Source organism: Lonchura striata, chromosome 3 (genome assembly GCF_050655825.1).
Source record: "Lonchura striata isolate lonStrDom1 chromosome 3, ASM5065582v1, whole genome shotgun sequence".
In the NCBI taxonomy this organism is placed as follows: Eukaryota; Metazoa; Chordata; class Aves; order Passeriformes; family Estrildidae; genus Lonchura; species Lonchura striata.
The window spans coordinates 72,275,597-72,299,147 of record NC_140705.1 but is presented as its reverse complement, the minus strand read 5'-3'; the positions used below and the strand labels follow the sequence as shown (position 1 = coordinate 72,299,147).

Sequence of the window (23,551 nt, the reverse complement as noted above, 5' to 3'; positions counted from 1 at the left end):
CTAGACTATAGACATAGAAGGTTCATAGCAAGTTGATACTCCTTTCTGTGATATAGTCTTTAGAGAGAGAAAGTAGCAATTGCTCAAAGTTACAGATGTCAGTGTATGAAAAAATTCATTAATCTTCCACAAGAGCACTGAGCAGACACTGATGCCAAGTGCATCTTCACACAGTTTACAGAATTCCTCATGCCAAATGGGGAACAAATGGGTCTTCTGGGATTGAAATGCATCTGATTACATTCAGCATTGGAATGCCAGTCCTCTTCACTATGTATTTGCAGTTTCCTTTACATTATTAATTATGTGCCAAGTAAACTTGCTTTAACCCTAAGAGTCATACAATATTTCCTGGAGCAGATTTACAAAGTTTGCACTGAAGATTCATTCCAATCTATTAAACAGGTCTGGACTGGTAAGCAGCCCTGAAATCATGACATTGCTACCATGCAGGTGAGGTCATATTCTTGAAAAACTGATGCTTTGCTTTCCTCTATATTTACTGAGGGAAAAAAATCTTGACAAAGCAGAAACAAAAGGACTATATTAGAGCTTCAGATAAAGACAAAAGATAGAGCCAACAAGGAATCCTAAACTGCTCCTGGAGAAGAAAAATTGGCATCTTCCTATAAGTGGTCCTATTAGCAGAAGAAATAACAATAGAGGAAAAAATGGAAAAAAGGTTGATTATGATTGATACCATTGCTACCAGCAGAAGCTCCTGGCATCAGATGTTTCAGGGGAAGTAGAGGTCTACTTTTTCTTTCCTTTATACTACTCTGAATGGTTGACATGTAATATACAGAAGCACTGGGGTTCGATCCAAGTTATTAAGAACTTCCTCAGCAGCCACGCAGAAGGCGAGAATGCCTGGACCAACTAATCTAAAACCAAATTACTAAATACTAAAAGCACACAAATTTTTCGAGTAACTAAATAAGAATCCAAAAAATGAACATACATGGGCTCCTAAAGAGACAAACAGAGAGAATGTCAGTTTTTCCTGATACTTCTGCCTGATTCAGGGTTTGAATAGAGAGGTGGTACATCTCTAAGAGTTTCAAAAAGTAAACAATGGAAAATTAGGAACATGTCCTGTGGTGTTGCAGATTATAAAAGCCTGAGGTCTTGTTTGCTGCCAATGTTAGCAGGTCAGTTTTTAATTTTATACTTACACATCTAAGCCTATCAAGTTAATTGGGAGATACAGAAATGTACATGAAAACTTATAAAAATCAGTTCCACTCACCTATGTGAAATATTTATACAGAAAATAACTACAAAACATCTTTCTCCATACTTTCAAGATGTTAACATTTTCTTGAACAGGTTCTGAGAAAAACCCTATTGTATATGTACCTTTCCACAAGAAGCTGTTAGTGTATTTGTGTTACCCATTTATATTTTCTTATATAACATCCTGACTGTGGCTTTAGGTACTACTCCAGTAGTTTTGCTACTATTTGTTATCATTTCATGACAGCCTCCAGACACGACACTGCTCCAAATAAAACAGATGGCTGTTTCCACTAATGTCAGTCAGAGCAAGGTCTGTTGTTTCAATCCCGCACTTTGATCACACAAAACACAAAAACCACACTTGTTTGTATTTTACAATCACTGTCAAATTAAGTACAACTACGACTAACTTTTATACAGAGTTCTGTATTTAGAAGTAGATCCTATCTCCAGATATCAAGATTTTTTACCATACTACATAATATCCTAGTTAGGCCAATCAAACCCCAAGTTCTTGGCCTAAAAAGCAGACTCTATAGCCAAATAAAATAGCACTCGGGATCTGTTACAAACATTTAATGAAAAACTGTCAAACCCAACATTTTCAGTCCTGTGACTATATTTTATATCATAAAGGACTGATTTTTTTTTTTTTTATAATTAATTAAGCTATTTTCCAGTTTTTCCTCTAAATTTTAACAAGTATTTGAAAATGGCTCTGGTATAAATTATTAATATGCTATATCTTTTAAAAATAAAATACTTACTAAAACAATTTCCTTCCCAGAACACTAGGATTTAAAAATATATTTTTGTAAGTATAAGCCTGGAAAACTGCATCCACTCACAAAAGTATGTGTGACACTACAATCGCTGTTAGTCCATCCTTACATGAAGTGATCAAGAAAATCCTTTGTATCTTACATGCAAAAAACAACAGGAGAATCCACTGATACATAACAGAAATTTTCTCCTACACAGCTATCAGAGCATTTTTCTGTTTAATTTATTATGCTATTTCTTATTTTATATCATTATTGCACTCAAGTAGGTATTAATTATTTAATCAATTATTAATTCTTATTCTAGTTTAAATGCATTACATTTCTAATGTCATTGTCTTGCAAATACAAGGCATATCTCTTTTTATTCACCTTGTATTTACTGACATTTTTAAAATATTTTTTCATTACCCATTCTTGTGTTAAGAATTTTTCATCTTATAAAAGTAAATGTTCATTCTACCTTTTCCTACAACTTTAAGGCTTTGCACTAGCATCGTGTGTAAATATACAATTTTTCCTTGTTTTTTTCTTTCTTTCTGGATTCTGTTCAACTTCCTTTTTGTTATGTTTTGTGACTTTAATTGTATATAACTATTTTACATAATGGCTTAGTAGTCTGGTGGGATAAATTTCTATTACTACTTTTGAAAATAAATTTTTACTCATGTCACTGTCCAGTATAAAAGTTTGTGATCTTGGTATTTTTTTCTCTGCAGTTTTGCCTGAGTAAGATTTCTCCTTTAGGTCATAGACTGATCAAAACCAGAGATAAACCTTAGTATATTTTCACCTAGTAGATATATTTCCTACAGGTCAAAAAGAATTTTCAAATGGAATAAAATAATCTCTTCTTTTTTTCAAGTGCCAGTACAAAGTCAAGACCATGAAACTGTCAAGGTCTGACAGGCATGCCCAGTGCTAATGTGTCACCTTCCAGAGGTACCTTTTGAATAAACATATGCAATCAGATTACTAATATGTTCCATATATAAACATAGGGTAGGATGGTGCAATTAGCCTTCTGAAAATCTACTATTCCATATGGGAGAATATAAAGTATAACTATTTTGGCATGTAAAAATCTAAACACTAATGGCATAAGCACAAACTAGTAAGAAATGTATACATAATGCAAATCCTTTGATTTGGTTCTTATTTAATTTGAAAAGTCAGAACTTTAAGTAGTTGTAAGACTGATGGGTCACTTTGAAACAGCATATCCTTGGGCTGCTATAATTCCTATAAAATTTAGTCCATAAGGAACATTATATTGCCCTACACAGCTAATAAAGAACATATTTTGAGAGACTCAGACTGATATATGTTAAAACTGAGAGGAAAGCATTCTAAAGACTTTCAAAGAAGACAACTCTCCTCCATCCACATCCCCAAAAGTATGAGTTTCACAGCACTTTGCAAGAAGATATGCAATACCCAAAAAGATTAAATACAAAAACATTTGCAAAGATCTATTGCATTTTTCATGAAAGGTTATCTTTTACACATTTATGAGTACGGATCTCAGAGACAAGTTCTACAGAAGATAAAATATAGACTAAGAGAAATTGAAGTACCCTTGCCCTAATGGCTGAGTAGGTTTATTTATTATATATGTAGATGAAGGAGTGATCTAGCTAACTGTGCTGCTTCAGCTGAGCAGATTAATTGAAATGGTTTACCTATAGGAATGGTTAGCAAGCACTTAAATAAAGAATCTGAGAATTTTTTCCTGCTTCTGGTGAGGTTACTACACCTTGGCTAAATAATTCTTCTTTTCTAGCATGAAATTTCATGTTTCTAATGCCTACAGTTTGTTTCCTAATCACGCCTATTTCTCCACAGTATTTTCTACTTTTCTTTTACTTTTCTTTTCCTCTACTGCAGTGCTTCCATTGTAGTTGAGATGTTCCTCTTCTGTGCTCCTTCCCTTGCCTCGGAGGCCCAGTCTCCCACATTAACATACTTCCTTTATTCTCTCCATTATTTATTAACGTATCAATGTCAGCTGACTCTTTCTCCTTCCAATGTAAACACTCCTTAGTTTCTATGTCCCTGAAAGTCCTGCTGTTCTCCACTTTTGTTTCTCCAGTTACAGAGTCTCTCTCATTTACCTAATAACAAAGTATGAACTGTTTAGAGTCAGGTTTGATGACAGTTTTTTGCAGTCCTCTTGTCTAGCATACCTTTTGCTCTTGAATTCAACTGAAATAATTCCTGATATTCTTTCCAATGATCTGTTCCTAGACATAATTGACAATAAATGTGCCATCTGTACTTGCTTCCGTCTATCAAGCTGCCTTCAGTACAGCTGATAATGCTTTTCCTGGACTTTAGATCTCTCTTGGATTCCATATTTCTTCTCTGTCATTATTATCTTTTATCAGTCCCTAGGGAGAGCATTCTCATCTCCCAGTAAGGTCCCCAACAACATTTCACAGGAGTCTTATGTTTCTCTTTCCCCCACTCACATATTAACTTTAAATAATGTCAAGCCGCTATTTCTCTAAGCACAACTCAGAGTTAAACCTCTCTTCCAGAGTAATCACCATGCCAGTCTGAATAATGATTCACCATTATTTCAACTCCAACAAGATTAGAACAAGGATCCTTATTTCTCTTTCACTGCAATTTTTGCTCAAACCTTCTCCATCATTATAGACAGTAACTTGTCACCGGGACAGTTAAATTGGAGATGATCTGCAATTTACATTTCCTTCTATATTGTCACCTCTAGGTTATGTGCTAGTCTTACAATATTTTTTTCTCTATAGGATCTCAAGGATATGGTCTTCCGCGTTCTTTTAAAAGGCTAAAACGTTTATCTAGCTCAAGGACTCATTGCAACCATGTCCTTTTACCTCATCTGGATGGTTTTATCTTTCCTTTTTTTCACCATTGTCACCCCTTGATTCAATGAAACTGTGACTATGCACCACCTTCCCTTCCTTTTTTTCACTGCAAACTAAGAATTTTTACTACCAAATTTTCAAAGTCTGTTCCTGCATCAAGGTTTGAGCATCTTGCTTAAGGAGCACAACTCATCTGTGTCAGACATAAATGAAACAATTTCTTAGTCTGCCATTACATTTAAAACTATCAAACAGGTGCAGAATGCTGAGAAGTGTTAATTAGTACTACATCAATGTATTTTTACTTGCATGGATAGATAGCTGAAATTCAAAACTAAATTAATAGGCATCATGGGAAAACCAAAACAATGATGCTTGAGTGCCAAAGAAAATTTCTTCCAAAAAGTTTATAAATGTAATGGTCTTTGGGGTTACCGGTCAGGGTAGTATAAAGTAAGAGAATGTAAGGTATACTGTTAGTCTTTGAAAGCATTAAATCTTGAAGGTTATCTTGAAGAGAAAATGTCCATGCTTGATAAAGTTTTCACAGAATGACCAAAGCCTCCATACAGACTTAAAGACAGAGAAATTCTTACATGTTTACTCTGAGCAACATAAAGAGGAATCGATTAGAGGCAATTGGAGGAAAAATAACTGTGATTTAAAAATTTAAAGAGACAAATATTATTCTTTCATAATAATACAATTATTAAAATTGAAAATATTTACTATTTTCAAAACATTTCATATCTAGTTATATATAACCCATAGTCTTTATATAAACACGCAGTTAAAGAAAAATACCATATTACATCAGCAATAAAAATATTATTTGCATACGCTCAAAAAACAGCCCAAAATGGGCCTTCAATAGCAATTTGGCTAATGCCAAACGCAGATTAAGGTTCTTTGGAATAGAACGATTTAACTTTGGGCATGCTGAGTGTGGGACAAATGTGAAATTGCAATACTCTCAATTGCCCACACACTGACCATAGAATTACTCCATAGCAGGAGACCATCTATGACAAGTGAAGGTAAGCAATCTGAGTGCTGTGACAAGCAAATGCACAATGTTCATGAAGTAATTTTTTTAAAATGTATGTATTCTTATCTTGTTGCAAACTCTCTAGCTCATCTGCTGGAGGTTTAGAAAATTTCCTAGTGCTTGTCCAAAAGAAATACATCCTTTAAAAATGTCTAGAATTCTGTGAAAAGAGATATTTCTGTCCACTTGATTTTCCCTGGGGGTTCATGTGGAACTTTTTTTCCCTTGCTACATCTTTCTTACCTACATTTAATTCACTGTCATTCTTCCTTCCCACTTCCATCCCGTTCCAGTTTTGACTGCACCATGCAGTTTCCAAAGCAGTTTTGCAGTTTCCTTACAGAACTAAAGCTATGCAGAAGCCTAGATGCTGGCTGTATTTCTGGCAACATCAGTGCTCTGTCAATAATTTTGACAAGCATGCAACACTTGACAAATAATTTCTTAAGAAAGTTGGCAACTCAAAAGCTTCCAATTATCATAATTTCTGCATAAAAAATAATTTTTAAAAAACCCAGCAAAGATAGCAGTAGCAGTTTGGTTTTCCTGCAAATGCTTTTATGATTGATCTTGTTCTGTTACTTACTGTAAGGCAAGGAACAAAATTAGAGAGTGCTGATATAACATCAGGCTACCACTCATTATTCAACCTCAGCATCCACAGTCCATTAATATGAGACAGAGACACATGAGCTATTCTGCAAATATTTCACTTTCTGAAATATTTATTTGCATAAGATCTTTTAAAAAACTACTACTGAGCTGGAAAATGTCATCAACAATCCTTCAAAGTGTTACAATACTGCACCTTTGTATTACTGGCAAGTGATTTTCAATATGGACAGTTATAAGCAGGAGCTGTATTTTTAACTGAACCAATATATACTTTCTTTTCAAACTGCATTTGGAAGCATTTGCATTAACTTACAAAGGTAAACCAAAATTGACATTTTATCATTGCTGACTTTCCAAAGCAAAGTAGTATTACATACTGTCCAGCTGAGCCACTTACTAATAAGAAACTCCTTGAAATTACAATGGGGCAGCTTGGATAAGGACACATGGAAATCTAAAAGGGCTGTCAACAGTTCCACAAGATTTAATTATCCACACATGGTATCAGATCTAGCGGTACAAAAAATATTTTTTCAGCTGTACTGAGAGGAAAAGATTGCTGCCTAATTTGACTCTCATTTAGAAATATTCAAACATGTGAAAGCAGAAAAATATAATTGAATTGCTTTCATTGACTTCAATTCCACAAAAGACTTCTTTGCCATTATCCATCAGAAAAAAAAAGTGGTTTATTTTGCTGGAAAAATTAACTATTATAAAATATCAGCATTTCTTTAACAGCATTAGGGAATAAATTTCTTCAATGACAAGTGACAATGTTTATAGCATCACAATTACAAGCAGACTATAATGGCAGGCACAAATGGTTCAAGGTTCCGAATACTAGTTAGACCTGAAGCTTTCTTCTGAATAAAGTGGCAAATTACAGATTTTATGATGATCTCTGCAAGTGTGTGTACATATAGAAAGTCTTATTTATTCATGTACCACACAACAGTGACGTAAATTCAAAATCAAAAAGGGATCATTTACTCTTTCATCAACACTAATATACCATCCAAGAAATCAATTGTGAAATCAACCTGTTGTGAGGTAACAGTTGGTTTCAGATTCACATATGAATTTTGGAAATAAATTAAACCAAGAGCTGATTTTTCTGAATTCTTTATCAAGCAAACTTGCAATAAAATGAAATATGCTTTCAAACTTTATCTTGCAAATTCAATGATCAATGAAACAACCTCAGTTGCTTTCTAGCAGTTTTCTAGCCTCATCAACTACAGTTTTCTGAACAGCAAATGAGGAAACAAAAACAATAACAACAAAAGAAAAAGAACCCTAATTGCAGCTAAAAGACAGATTTCACTAGCCTGTCTCTATTCTCATATTGTTAGGAAAGTAGGGGTATAAGAAAAAATGGAGGCATGTTACAGATTTCAATAACTAAATAGGCTGGTTTATATCCTTATATAACTAAAAATATAAACTTAAAAATTACCGATAGCTCACTCCTAACTGCCCTTAATGCCACTTCATGTGTCAGAATTAATCAATACTAATGCAGTGTACTTTCTTGTTTCTTTGTGATCCCTTTTTTCACCCCCCAAAAAATTGAGCAGTGTAGACTCTTGTCAGGTTTACTGAAAATATACAGCATAATGCAGTAGAGAACTGCAACAGTGTCTTCTCATAAAATAATGAAAGATACTTAATGAAAACACTAGATCCTTGCTATGATTGTAACAGATATTTTCATTTTACTGAAATAAGATATTTACTGAAACAGATATTTCATTTTACTTTTTCAAGACAGACAAGAGCAAGTACACAAAAAGTTCAAAGAATGTCTTTTTGCTCATTTTTTACTTTAAAAATAATTAAAAAAAAAAAAAAAACCATTTTTCCTGAGAGCTGAGGAAACATGTGTTAATAATTTGCCCAGAAAGAAAAAAAGTCAGAAATTAGTAAACATATGACACTCTGAAATTAAAACATCCACAAAGCTCTAGTATGATTCAGCCCTAATAGCTGCTTATGGCAACATGTTTTTCTGGTTTTTCTTCATTTGTTTCCACTTAAAAGAATTTTTTTTGCTGTAGCAGGATTTGCATTTTATAAAAAGAAATACATTAGACTGCATTTATTGAAGAATAAACATATAGTACCCAGACTAATGAAAAGAAAAAATATTACTTTACTGGTTTGTAATGGCTAGATTTCAATTTGCCATGTCTGACGTAAATATATTAACATAAACCACTAAGAACTGATAAGTGCACTGGCATATGAGGAATACATGGAAGGCATTGAAATCATGAGCAATAGAAGATATTTTTAAACAAAGGTGCTGTATTACTGGAAGTGCCATTCTAAGAAAGGGTCAACAAAAAGAAACTCTCCTCTAATAAGAAGGTAACTGAAACAATTCACATCCATACTAGAAAAATATAATTCAAATCAACATTTCCCCACAGCATTTTGGCATGCAAATTTCTTTCAACTTCAAAGTTTGGAAAAATTCTGTGGTTTGGCAATAGATCAGCACAAGTGTAAAACTGTATACAGTATTGCGAAGTAAAACTACGTTCTTTCAGAAGAATGCAACTATACCAATTGATGTAATGAGTTTGGTTTTTTTTTAAGATATTGCAAGGTGTGTAATCAAATATTCTAATCTTTAAATACTTTATCAGAATCCAGGAGCCATACATATAATACTCCATAATTATAAACTAAGTTGTAAATTCTGATTTTCTTCACTGAAATATAAAAACCAGTTTACCAAAGTATGCCTAAAAATGACACTACAACCTGTTGGACTGTTTCATGTGGAGTTATTATGCATGCAGTATCTTCTTTTTCTATAATGTCTCCTTCCCAAATGAGTGGCTGTCACAAGGTTAGCCACGCTTAGCAGAGTTAAACAAAGAACACCTATAAACAGAGCATTACACTCATTCAAGGCATGATGTCTTCCTGAAACTGTCCCTCCCAGGAAACTCTCCGACCACCCACGATACATCCTATTTAGGAACTATTTGTTATTGATTGACTCTCCCAGACTGCCAGTGTATTATGACCACCCACTGTTGGTTTGCTTGAGGAATGCAACTCAAGCCATTCAACAACAACAATAAGAGTCGCCATAAGTTGACTTAAAGGACTAAAACCTCAAATACTGAATAAAAGATCTAACAAATGAATAAATGTTAATAACTGACTTAAGTGCAGCTTCCAATTCCATCTTCAGAAAAGATCTGTAAGCTAGAAGCCTAAATCACTTGAGTGTTTTTATATCCTGCTATTTAGTCCATAAGCCAACATCCATCACAGATACCTTACACTCTATCTATGAAAGCCTGGAAAAGTACAAAAACTTCTGATTCATTAATAGGGCTGCATGTTTTTGCAATCTACTTACATTTCCAGAATCCAATATCACTATTAATAAAAAGCCACCATTGTCTTTGGAGCATCTGTCATGGGCATTGCTGTATGGTCCAGCTACACACCAACAGAATATTGTTCCCACCAAGTACTGTGTAACTCTCAGTCACTTTGCTGTTCTCTTAGTTTTAACTGTAGTAGAATTTATTTTTACTTGCAGATCTTTCCAGTTCTTAAATCTAGAAATTTGTAACTTAGAACCATGGTGGAAAAGAAAATGAAAGGATGCACATTGGACATGGTTTGAATATTGTCCATTAATGACCTGCAATTTAAATTTAGCTCTTTGGAAGCCCTTCATTCTACATCTTGACTATAACTGAAGGACCCTCTCATTTGTTCTCCTTTTAAACTGTAAGGCCATACTTTGTGTCCATCAAGCACAAAGTAGAAAACATTTAACAAATCAAATCATGTCAGAAATAAAGGCATACATGGATAAGTTGAAAGGCACTTTGTCATCTAATATATAATTCCCTACTAAATTAAGTGATTTTCAATATTGTTTTTTAGACTCCAATTATTGGCACAACTTCTTTCAAGCCATTGCATGTTAAACTCCCAGAATAACTCAAACAGGACATGTTTATAGAAGTGGGACCTTTGAAACTATGACATTTTTTCACTTCAGCTGTAAGCACTATGGCAGGCTGGCCAGCTGTACTGATGTCAATCAAATGGACTTCAGATCTGATATCAGATAATTTGTTTGCAAAACTTTTCATTGAAATAAATAAAAATCTCTGCCTTCTTTAAAGTTTCCCGCATAGCATAATAAGCTAACAAAAAAACACTTCCTCTTCTAGCATAAGCCTTAACTATGTAATTTAACAAATATATTAAAATTTGTTTTCTTTAACTTGCTCCTGGAGAACAGTCTCTTTTCCTTCAGACTCCACCATATTCTCTTTTGTTTGCATTTCCTTCTTAAAGAGGCCAGAAATGCTAGCTCTAGCTAATTCTATTACCTCTCCTGATATGCAAACAGGAGATATGGGAGATAATATGACTCATTTCACTGTACAAAACTCCATCATATTAGTCACTTTTAATATATTGGTTTACATCTTAAGCATATTTTCCTTGAAGTTTAATAAATAAGTTTTTAAAATAACATGTGTAAGATTTTAGCCATTCTAATACACACCACAGTTCCATAATACGCAACCTGATTTCGACAACAAGGACTTTTATTAATCCAGCATTGCTTCCTTTTCATAAAGGTTTTATTTTCCTCTGGATGGTACTCACCCTCTGTGGCTGAGAGATTTACAATGTCTATATGCACCTGGATAATACAGGCCAGGACTCAAAATGTATTTTGTTAATTAATTATTCCACCCTATATCTATATGTCTACAGAAAGAAAGTTTATTTTATTGCTGAGTAATCCACCTTTTTTTTCAAAAATATTTGTCAGATAGCAAATTCAAAAGACAAACCATGTTCTTACATGACATATTGCATATTTAAATATTTTCAAGAGAAAAGGAGATTCTGTTTAAAAATAATAAAGGCATATAACTCGCACTCTAAGAAAAAGTGGAATCATGTTTATTTTATACAGACCTTTCTTGAAGTATTTTACTTCTAGGATGGACCTTATAATTTACAAGATGTTTTAAAACTCTGTGTCCATATTTAAAGTAAAAGTAACAGGAGCTGTTCATGTTCATGTTATGCAAGCATGGGATAGCAATGCTTGCATAACACTTGGTAAGTCAGCGGGAAAACTAGCTAAGCATGCCAGGCTAGCAGCTTCCCAATGGAGAGTGTATCATATTCTGCAGTGCAAACAAAACATTTTGAAGTTGAATCATTCATGGACAGAATTTGTTCCAACCTTCAAATATAGAGTAAGTCTGATGTTTGGAAAGAGAAAACAATTGAAGGGAAAAACACTTCTTTCAGTAAGTGTCATAGCTGCTTACATAAATTATTGATGGAAAAACCTTGATTTCAGAGGAGATACCAACATCTCAGGTGCTAGCTGGAACCCATTCAAGACTTTCAGATCACATCTAGATTACAAGCAAAATTAAAAGATAGTCCATGTTCTTATTTCACACTAAAAATTAGTATTCTGCAAGAGAAAGGCATTTCAGAAATCCTTATGAATTCTGTAATTAACTACAGCTTGGGTGCCCCTCATTAGGTACTTTTTTTTTATCCTTAAGATGAGTATTAAAGGTATTTCTCCAAAACCACCCTATGAAAAATTATTTTTCAACATTTTCTAACTATTATTTTTTGGCATGACAGGAATTTATAGGACTCTATTGTTATAATTGACATATTCCTATAGACTTTTGGACTGCTTCTTAAAACAAAATATTTCCCAATTTTGTATCAAACTTCATATTAAAGCAGTCATGAAAATAGAATTGAAGGAATTCAGCTTCTAGTTAGAATCATGGGAGAAAAAATGTAACGTGCTCCAGATATAATAAAATGCTGCCATGTATAGTGCAAATTTTAGTTTACAGTACATCTTCTTGGAAGTTCTCAAGATTTGCCTGATGGTTCTGTGTATTACTCCTAAGGAATTCTATCTCTAATTCTAACTCCTAAGGAATTTCTAATTCTAAGAATTATGTATGCTTGAAAGGGTAGCATTTATGTCATACTCTTTTCATAAACTGTAATCTTGCTCTATGCTTTTTCTTAGAATGATAGCTCTATAATTTCTGGGGTTTTTATTATTATACTATTTATTATACTTGGCATCATACACTTATTTGCAAAATTCTTTAATATAGAAAGGTTAGCTAAAATCTCATAACTGGAATCAGATGTTGTTTTTAACTACTAAAGACTTCTCACCCTCAGTGTTCTGTCTAAAGTCAAAGTGGGCAATTAAATTTCAATTACTTTGTTCTACAAAGGCTCCTATCCTACACTCATCATGCTATCTCAAACCTAGAATTTCAGTTGTAAAAGGCATCATCTTATCTTGCTATGGCATGTGTTATATTTCAGTGTGATTTATTTTTAAAACAGTGGTGACCAACTGGTGCCTTTGCAGGCTTACTGCCTTCAGTAAGCCAGACTGTACAGGGCTAGGGGGAAAAGGGTATGGAAAGGCTGGCCTTCAAAACTTTTGAACTGCCATAGATATTCAGGAATTATTTTCCCTGTGGAGTCCATTGCTCATCCTGGGAAATATGCTACCAGCATATCAATAATTTTTCTTTTAACATTTTTACCAGTGAGGAACATTTTTCATAATGATAGATCTACTAATTTTCACCTTATCTATGCAGTTTCTGAACACTAAAATATCTCCAGCAAATTTCAACATTCTGAAAGATCCAGCTTTTTTTTTTTCCAAATGCTTAAAATGAGAAAAAACCCAAAACACAAAAACACTTAAAGTTTAGTGAAAACAGAACTGCATAATAGAAGATAGAGAAGAAGGAAGTTCCTTAAATCTTTAGATGATCCATAGAGATTATATGTGAGAAAGTCATACGTGACAGACGTGTTACAACTCAGGAAGCTTCCTATCCCCTAATTACAATGCAAGGTCTAGTCCTAAGAAATACTGTTGGATTTATGGCCATGAGTTTTGAATATATACTGTGAGACCATAGAGGATTCTGTCTTGACTGTAAACAAGAGGGGGGAAAAAAAAATTATTTCTGCTGAATATACAAATTTATAATTTGAGATTTAAAACTATGAGCACTCTATCTGCTTTTGGCTACACTAATAAAAAGTCTTTGCCAGAAATTTATCTTGGCATAACAATGAGAAACAAGATTCATATGTCACTTGTCAGTTTTTAAGATGTGTGTTAGTAAATGTTGCACAACAAAGTAATTTCATTTTTCCACTTGTTTCAAAATTTCATATTTAATTAAATTGCTAAATTTGAAAGTAAACAACATATTATAAATTCATTAATAAAACTGTTTTCTGTAATCTGGGTCAAATATCTGTAGAAGCAAAAAAGGCAACTTTTTAAAAAAAAATTTCCCAGCACTATTAATTCAATGTAGAATTTCACAGATTTCACACTTTATCACAAACGTGCTTCTTTCATTAATTTTAAGTGCATTTTTAATGTGTCTAGATATAATGGATATGGTATACATAGATGATAAATGTATACACCCTATGGGTAGAGCACAATTCCAGATATTTCTTTAGGATTTACCTATCCTTATTTCTCAAAGTCTCTTCAACAGAGCTATTGCATTTCCCTTGATCAAGTTAATTAATTTTCTAAATGAATGCTTGAGTTTCCACTTGTTAATAAGCAAAAGGCATCACTTTGTCCAAAAAATTCTAGATAAAAAGATCGGCCAATCTTTAAGCATTTTTGATACAAAAATAATTCCTTCATTTTAACAAGACACAAGATAGAGACTTCATGAGAGCAAAGTCTATAGAGTCATGCCAAGAGAAAAACTGGCTTGTAAAATAATTTTTATCTTATATAAAAGTTGTACTCAGTAATCCATAATAATGAATAAATAGATTTTAACACATCATTGGAATTTAGAAAAGACCACTAAATGATAAGATGTGACATGTCTGCATTAGCTGTAAGAAACCTTGAATAATCTGAATACTGTGAGACAGTTTTAATTCTTGTGAGCATTGGCTCTGAAACATATTCAGAAAAACAAAAGAAAATAAATAAAAATCTTGTTTCCACTTGTAATCTTTGTGACATGTCCTTGAAAGTGGTTTTTGAGCTGAAAACCCCAGGCATTTCAGGCAAATGATAGTCTCATCTTTATTCAACTCATGGTGAGTACAGGAAATAGAATAAAATTGAATAATTATGTTATGTTTTGCCTGGAGTTTTGCCTAAGAAGCTCTGACCCAGTCTGAGGCATCCATAGAGCAGCTATCTGCAGTGCCAGGCCCATCAAGGAAACAAGGTCACAAGTGGACACACCTGCAGCATCACTCAGACATGACTGCAGGGCCCAGGATGAGCTGAGGAACATCTCCTGGGTCCTTGGCAGGACACTGTGTGGTCAGAGGCTCCAGAGAATGCCAGTCCCAGCTGTAGGAGGCCTCAGCTCTCTGGATCCTGGCAGGAGGCAGCCCTGCCCAGCTCATAAGCTTGCCTTTAGACAATGATGGCTGACCACATTGAGGAAGAGCATTGGGCCAATGGACCTTTGCTCTAATGAGATGTGCTGCTCTCAAGATCTTTTTTTAGCTATTGTCCCACAGAAAACAGGACAGGCATTTCTAAAACTGATTACAGGGAGAAAAAAAATCCACAGAGAAATGAAAAAGTATTGGTATTGCTCGCCTCAAAAACATTTGCAATCATTTAGTTCAGGAGCCCACCCTGCTTCAGACTAAGCACTTTGTCTTTGAGCCTTACAAGTGTCAGAGATGCAGGGGTTTGACATCCCATGGAAACCCAGCTGAACTTGATGAACACAAACTAAAAAACCATGCTTCCCAGATGCTTTCTGCAAATTTGTCCAGTCCATCAAATCATCATAAGATGATCTACAGCTCTCACACCCATCAGAAGGTTCATGCCTTCTTCCCACAAAGGGACACAGCCGATATATGTAGGCTGGAACATGATTAGCCATTCAGTCCCTTCTACTAATCCAGGGCTGGGAAGAAATACGAGTGATTTCCTCAGCCTGTACTGTTAGGGAAAGGAGGAGATAGAAACAATACAATTCAAATTTAAATTTGAATTAGAAATTGAATTAGAATTAAAAAGAACTGAACAGAATTAGAATGGAAGAAACCTACAAGGATCGTCCTGATCATTTTAGGACTGACCAAAAATTAAAGCATAGATTAATCAGTCCCTTCAGGTGACAAAATAATATTTTAATGCTTGTATTACCATAATGTTTAAATATTTCAAACACCACTCTTCAGGAGCACGGCAGCTAGGAACAGTGGTGATTGCAGATGGTAAATATTTCTATAAGAGGGCAGAGGACCCCCTTATCAATATGTACTTTTCCCTGCCTAACCCACCACACAGCACAGCCCTAAAAGCAAGAAGACAAAGCAAAAGTCCCCCCAGTTGCCAGATCAGCTCACAGGGAAAACTTGTTAGGGAGTGCAGAATCAAGCACTTCAAGAAGTGGACTGGAAGAAGAGGGACACGAAAGACAGCTTTAAAGAATTTCTGCTTCGCGCCTTTCTCCCTTTATGCTGAACACAGCTCAGATACAGCCAGGAGCTGGGCCAAGATATTTGATGTGACTATATCATAATCCATCAGTCAGCTGGAATCATTTTATGTTGCTATTTTAATTTAAGACAGAAGTTGAGTCTGTTTTTCTTTTCATATTGAATCTGTTAGCTAAGATTTAGCTTTCCCTTTTCCAAAAGCTCATTTAGAATGCAGCTTATTCCACACTTCATTTTGGTTGTACTTCACCTAAATATATTTTAATGGCTAAACTCTGATTTGTTATACATCCACTATACGTCTGTATCATGACTGCCTATTAATTTGGCTTTAAATTTCTCAAAGACTATGCAAGAAGGGAGAATCTTCTTGGAATGGAAATGCCTGAATTTTAATTGAAATGGAGGAAGAAGCTTTGTACCTGTTCTAAATGAAAAACCCAGAAACTTTAGAACTGAAACTTCCCACAAAATAATTTCTAGTATCAGCAAATGTTCAACTCCATTCTATGAATACTATCTGTTGAGTGAGTTAAATGAAACACTCTCCAAAAAAGAAACAAGATACCTTGACAGCTTCCTAAAGTGCTACATAAGATAATTAAATTGTAAATTCTATTTCTCTATTAAAAAATGTAGCTGAACAAACTCCTAAGCATTAGTCCTTTAGTTCTTCCTGTCTGGCAAATCTTCACTTCACCTCCTCCTGGGTGGAGGAGGAGACTGTATTCAAAGAACACTTCACAAAATACTTTTCTACATGCCCCTTCATGAAGCATGAAAAGCAGATGCTCACTTGCTTATACCTTTCAATACTGTATTATTGGCTCTTACAAGACAGTTATGTAGTGCGTGAAGGGAACAAGTGAGGTTTATCTCAATTGGAAGCTTCCCTTTACTTCCTTCAAAAAGATGGGATTTTTTCTGAGACACTGAACTCACCAATTTTCAGAACTTTTAAGAGCAACCTCTGGTTCTCAGCAGTTCCGAAACACAGGTCACTTTTCCTATCTCTTTCAGAAACAAGGCTTAACTAGAAGTTCAGAAACTATAATTCTTAACCTTGCAGCTTTCATCTCCTACTTAGGGCTTTCATTCCATCCCTCTAGGCACTCTGTTCATCTCTCCAACATCATCACTTCACTCCATACATATGTTCTTTTCCTCCAGTGCTTAGTCTCTACCATTCTCTCTTCACTCTGACAGTTTCCAAGAAGATGCCTGCTCTCCAGATTATCCCTATGACTACAGTTAGTGCCTCTCCTTCCCACTCCCAGCCATTTTTCTCTTTCCAGTCCACAGGGAAGCCTGTCTAGATAATTCGTAAACCAAACTCACACTGAACAGCAGAGTAACCAATTGTTCCCTACCAGCTCTTTCAGCCTAGCAGTGCCATTCAATAAAGTATCTACCCTTGTAAGAAGTACCATAAAGATTTTATGACAAATATATGAATTCAGATGCTTGCCTATGAAAGCATATTTATCTAACATCATGTGGTGTACAGCTGGTTTTTGCTGGCAACACATTTAAAATGCATGGAGTATTCAATGATTAAACTGAATTATATTGTTCTTTCTAGCTTATAGAAGGCTCTTTCGCTTTTAAAATCTGCCATCCTGCTTCATGTGTTTTTCACATTTACTTGCAAGGATTTTTTCTTATAATTTTTGCACTACACAACATCAACTCATATTTTAATATACTGATACAACATTATAGGAGTTTGTTAGAAACTGAAAACGAAATTATCTTTCTGCTTTAAACAATAACATACATGTTCAGTAATTACCTCTGTTTTGAATTCTCAGGGATTGAAATAAATTCAGTAGTACTATCTGCTGCATGACACTAGTAGCCTAGTTATCCACAGGTTCCACCCTTGAAGCAGGAGAGTGGAACAGCCCAAAACTATGTTCTTTTCTGTCAAAGCAGTTTTTAAAATGGCAAGGGCCAAGATCTGCAAACATAACTACTGGTTTAAAGGCAGCAGCCAAAGAAGATACTGTAGGAAACTAAGCACACTTTGAGAATCTCCCAAAGGTGGGTAGAGCTGAAGATCTTTCCCCCCAAAGATACTTAGAATGACACTTCTCTGCTTTGACTCATTTTTTAAATCCATTTAACTGTTGAAAGTTTGAAAGTTGAACAGTTATGTGTTTCTACAAACCTGAAGACTATCTCAAGATTTTTAACATGTGGTAGGCTTGTATACTACACAGTTGTATCAGTCAATGACTGCTAATATTTTTTTAAAAAACACCATCTTACATAAAAAACCCCAAAGTTTAATTCATGTCACAATAATTTGGTTGCTCAACAATAACAGGTGCTGCTGTTACCTTTTGAAGAGGTCTTTTTACCCCAATTTCTACCTCTCATAAGTCTTATAGTCTTACAGAATAAGAAAGGGCACATGCGGCTGGCCTTGAACTGCTTTACATGAGTATCTTGGTACCATTTACAAGTTGATCTGTAACCATGAAAGATTAGGACAAATTGCATTAACTGCTGTCCCTTCTTTTTTTTTTAATAATACCATCATAATAAATTTGTATATTTGAGGATGAAAAAGAGAAGGATATTGATCATGATGGGGAATAAAAATAAAATATTGATAAAATTTAATCAGACTGATTAAATTCAAACAGTAGTTTGAATAGAAAATTAAACCAGTATGTTCATTAAATTTAGGAAATTTCCACTCCATATCTTCATTCACTTCACTGAGATTAACCAAATGTGAGTACACAGATTTGGCTAATAGTTCAAGACAAGGACAAATACATTCATCCTCAGAAAAGGTCAGCAGGAGGCTCTATTTTTTTTTTTTTTAAGGCAACTGTCTCCTTTGGCTGGATGTTGATAAAGGAAATATCTTCTTACCAGACATAAACTGCAGTACAGTCTTTGGCAAAGACAGTCTTCCTGCAAAGACTGCATTTCTCCTAAACTGCATAAGGAACATTTAACAAAAAAATGAAATAAGCAGAGACTTTAAGAATTGATATCAAGACACATGAGAACATACTGACTTCTCTTTAAACAGGAAGAACATTAAATAGTCTCTCTCTTTCTTGGTCATCTCTGATTTGTCCCCCAATTTTAATAATACTCTGCATTAGAAGGTTCTCAGCCAGGCCAGTTGACCGACAGCAAGTGCAGGCTCACCTCTCCAAAAGCATGAAACTACATGTCACCCTATCAATAGGGTGCTAGCAATGCACACTGATTTCAAAGTCATGATTCTGTCATAAAATAATAACTTCTATCACAGCATATGCCAATATTCAACTTCACACAACCAGCAGATGAGAATTGTGTCCTCATTTGCTTTTATCCTGCTTCAAAAACAGAGATTACTTATTGTTTCTCTATTTGGAAGATAAGACTTGCCCCTTTTTTAACTTAGACTGACTCAAATGTGTTATAGTTAATAACTACAGTTATAGTTAAATGTTGCAATAGCCCTTAATGTATATTCTCTAAAATAGATTGAAATGGTAGTAATCGTTTTGGTAAAATAAACACTCTTCCCTACTTAAGCTTTGAATAATGAGTGAAGGCCAGGACAATAAGGACAATAAGGAGTTAAAACAGAAATCATCTTGAAAATTAAAATAAATGCAAATTTTCTAACTTATTCCTCTTCTCCAGCTTTCATAGCAATCATTTCATAAATTATTGCAGAATACCACACAATGAAAGCAAAAATGCCCCCTACAATTATATCATATCCATCCAGGGTTTTCCCCTCTTTTCTGGAAGAACACTTATGCAAGTGAGAGTTATAAGAATGGCTGGAATAAGCCAGGTGCTCTGCAAGCAAAAATTGAACTGGAGCACTGAAAGAACACCACACTTTTGGCTGGATGTCTCCACAGCAAAAAACTTAGTTATAATGTCTGAATTTCACTCATCAGCCACTTTGTTTTTTCACCAATTTCTCTTTCTCCTGCCAATGTTTCCCTTTGAATGCAATGGGGCTTTATGCAGTGGCTGTTCAGAACCCAATATAAATCTTAATTGTATTAATTCAAAGATTGGATGACACAAGAATAGAGTCAATTTTAAATCCCTAACCAGTAGTAGAAATGGTACAAAAATCTTCCAGTATTGGAAACTCTGCCTAATACAAAGTCTTTCGTTCAAGGTATGGGATTATTCTTTTCTGATTAATTCATGGTTTTCTTCTTTTCTACTTTACAAGCTTATCATTGCATTGCTTAACAGCTTATCCTGGTTCCTTGGAATATAATTGCATGCTATATTCTATGTTGACAAGCCCAGGTAGGTTTTTGGGTTATTTTTTGTTTGGTTTTTGTTTCTGTAACTCCCCCAAAAATAATTACTTAGAAAGCATTTTGGAGTGCGTATCACGCAGAATTATTTGGTTAATCAAATTTACATTTTATCTGTAAATTTGCAGCAGTTTTACACATACCTTGCTTTTTAGTAATGTGTTTCTGATAAAACCATATTTGAAATCTTTCCCCCAACAGTACGTATGGGGAGAGTCATCAGCTGGTTCAAGACCACAGGCCTTTTTTCTCAGGAAAGAGCTCTCCAAGAAAAGGCTTTGTGGCTCTTGAACTTCAGATTTCGCTCTACCTATAGTACTTAATTGACTGTGTGATGTTTGATAAAATTCAGTATTAAAGAGTTTGTGCCCCAAGGCACACTCTCATACCAGTCTGGCTTGGAGGCACAGCCAAAGTTTATTTTACACCATTTGTAGATTTTGCCCCCTTGGTTAACAACTGATTTTCCTGAACTTAATTATTTCCAAGTCTTGATTCATACTACTACTGAAATTGAGCCTTTAGACTTTTGGCAATTGAACTTTAATGAGATGTTTTCCACCAAAACTCATTCCAGCAGCTGGACCACAGATCAGAACTCTGCAAGACTACAGTCAGTTCTATTCTTATAGTATATATTTTTTGCAAAAGTATATTCAGTGCTAAACCTTCCACTACACTTAATTTGGGTGCAAAATTTAAAAAACCATACCATTTGACTGAATATAACATTGCAGAATCCAAAGACCAGAAATACATGTTCACCATAAGACAGCAATCAATTTCTCAGTTCAAACAATACATACATATGGAATAAAGCTTCCAGAAATTCTAAAATCACAGAAGTGCTAGCATCTATATTTACAAATGTAAGGAGATATATAAATGTCATAATACTCCTACAAGTAAATGAATTTTATTTACTCCTTAAGTATCTTTAATAGCAGCAAGTATAGTCAGTGGTGATGAGGCAGTGAAGTAAACAGAAGATACTGTCCACTCTTACATAAATATATATAGTGACCATTGTTGTGCCTTTAAAGTAAGGGAAAAAAAAAGTAGAAAGTATGACACTTCAATGCAAATTCAATACATGAAAACAAAGAAGGTAAAGCCATAAGATTAAAAACAGCAAAGAATTCACTTGATCAACTAGTCACAGGGAAGCTTGGGTATCAAAATACAACTTAGAAAACATTCTTTATATATATTGCTGCACTACAATTAAACCATTACACTGAGATGTGATGCTGTTAGCCTAGTACAATGATCACTAAACAAACAGAAGTTCTTAGTGCATAATGCCTAACATCTTTGAAGTACTTTTCACCTATTGCTATCTAAAAGGCTCAAACCACAACAGTTACAGTTTGTCAAAATATTGTGATAAAGTTATTTCAATAGCTATTCTGACACAGCATACTTAAAATAATGTTGCTTTTAAAATCTTTCAGGCCTTTGAGTTATTTTACATGCTTTCATTACAAAGAGGAAAAATAGCCATGGCTTACCTGTGGAGATGAGGGATTAAAACTGACATTGATTACAGATTCTGTGTGTCTCCCCAGTTTATGTAAAAAAGTGCTTGAACGCATTTCATATATGTAAGCCTGAAAAAAATGAGTTGATATTTTCAGTATTAAAAAACCCACATTCTTGAAGCATTAAGTTATAGTGTAGGAACACTTAATATATAGCCTACAAAGAAGTTAGACAATTTTAATCATTGCAGTTATCTAACTTAGAAAGGTATTAGAGTCCACTTACAAGAAAGGATTTAAATTCCAAAGAATATAATTTAAAATATATTTTAAAGGGTAATTTTTTTACCTGCTTCTTGAAGTACACCTAAAGTTTAGTTATTTATTGAAGAAAGAGTGCATTATTCTAAATCCTTCTTGGTTTTTTTAATTTGAGTTAATTTAAGCATTTGCTAAATTATCCCAAATTACATAAATCAATCCTAAGATATTGATGACTTTCATATCTGTTTATCTCTTGTACTGCCTAGGGTGTATCCTTGGAAAATACCTACTTTATTCCTTTAACTCTGTCTAACCTCTGTTCCAGGTCAGCCTCTTTAGGCTTCAATTCCCTTTAATGGAAGGAGGAAGAAAGAGGCGGCAAAGTCAATGACAAGAAGAATCAAGAGTACAAAATGCTCGGATTCACAAAGAAACATGCTCCATCTTTTAACCAAGAGAACATATCACAGACAGGCATGGTTAGTGAAGTTGAAGTTTTTCCCATCATAATCTATTGGTTTACACAACTTTGCCAGAATTTCCCAGTAAAAATTAGTTTTCCATTCCAGGTCTCAGTTTAATTTGCAAAGGACCAGGTTCATTTTTGGCTTAATCTTTATGTCCCTGTTCCACTCTGTAAAATAGATGTCATAATATTTGGTTATTTTTTGAAAAAACCTTCAAAGTTTGTTAAACCCAGGTATTCTGATAATTTATTCCCTTCCACACAGTTTCTAAATCAACCACTTGGCTCATACCTTCCTTTCAAAAATGCTGTGAAGCAGTCATGCAACTTTAATTATAATCTAGCAAGAGTGTATTTGGTGCTGTAGTCACACTTCTCAGCTTAAAAAACATTCAAACCCTTACCTTCCACCTTCCAAGAGATGATTCTTAGCCCTGAGCTAGAGATTAGGCTGGGATGCAGCACTTTTCTAAATTGTCTCATTGTTGCCGATTCATTGGATCAGAGGAAAGTCAAGACAAACAGCTACCGGTAGAAGCCCACCTGTATCTAACTACTCAAGCATTGGAGGACATGGGAAAGACCAGATATGGGAAAGCCCTTTCCTCTGACCTTTACCACAAAGACTCTATGCTCATATTGAATAGCTGCTAGGCAAAACACACAGAACATGTCAGGGAACACAAACCTGCCCATTGCACATCACTCTTACAAACCTATCCTAAGGGAACTACTAATAAATGTCTTTCCAATACTCTATTCCTAGCCCCATAAATCCTAAATATTTAGGTGTTATGGTTCAACAGAAAAAGGGGAAGAGTATCTAGCTGCATGCAAGGATAGTTAATTGTGTTGTGGCAGCTATCATCTCTTCCAATAACTGAAAGGAAAAGTAATTTTGACATGCAGGACAATAAAATCTGATTAAAAGAAAAACATCCTCATAAACAAGTGGATAAACCC

General features: G+C 34.5%; 1 protein-coding gene across 4 annotated transcripts in view; it reads right to left on the bottom strand.

The window, feature by feature from the left end:
• Positions 1 to 23,551, bottom strand: part of WDR27 (WD repeat domain 27) — a 103,132-nt gene that overhangs the window by 28,874 nt on the left and 50,707 nt on the right. For all 4 annotated transcript variants that reach the window (XR_014953826.1, XM_085575445.1, XM_085575446.1 and 1 more), the window contains one exon: positions 21,889 to 21,987. Coding sequence is in view for 3 of the 4 variants with exons in the window: in XM_085575445.1 (XP_085431571.1) it covers positions 21,889 to 21,987 (99 nt within the window). In the remaining variant the exon portion in view is untranslated. The remainder of the gene's footprint in view (positions 1 to 21,888; positions 21,988 to 23,551) is intronic.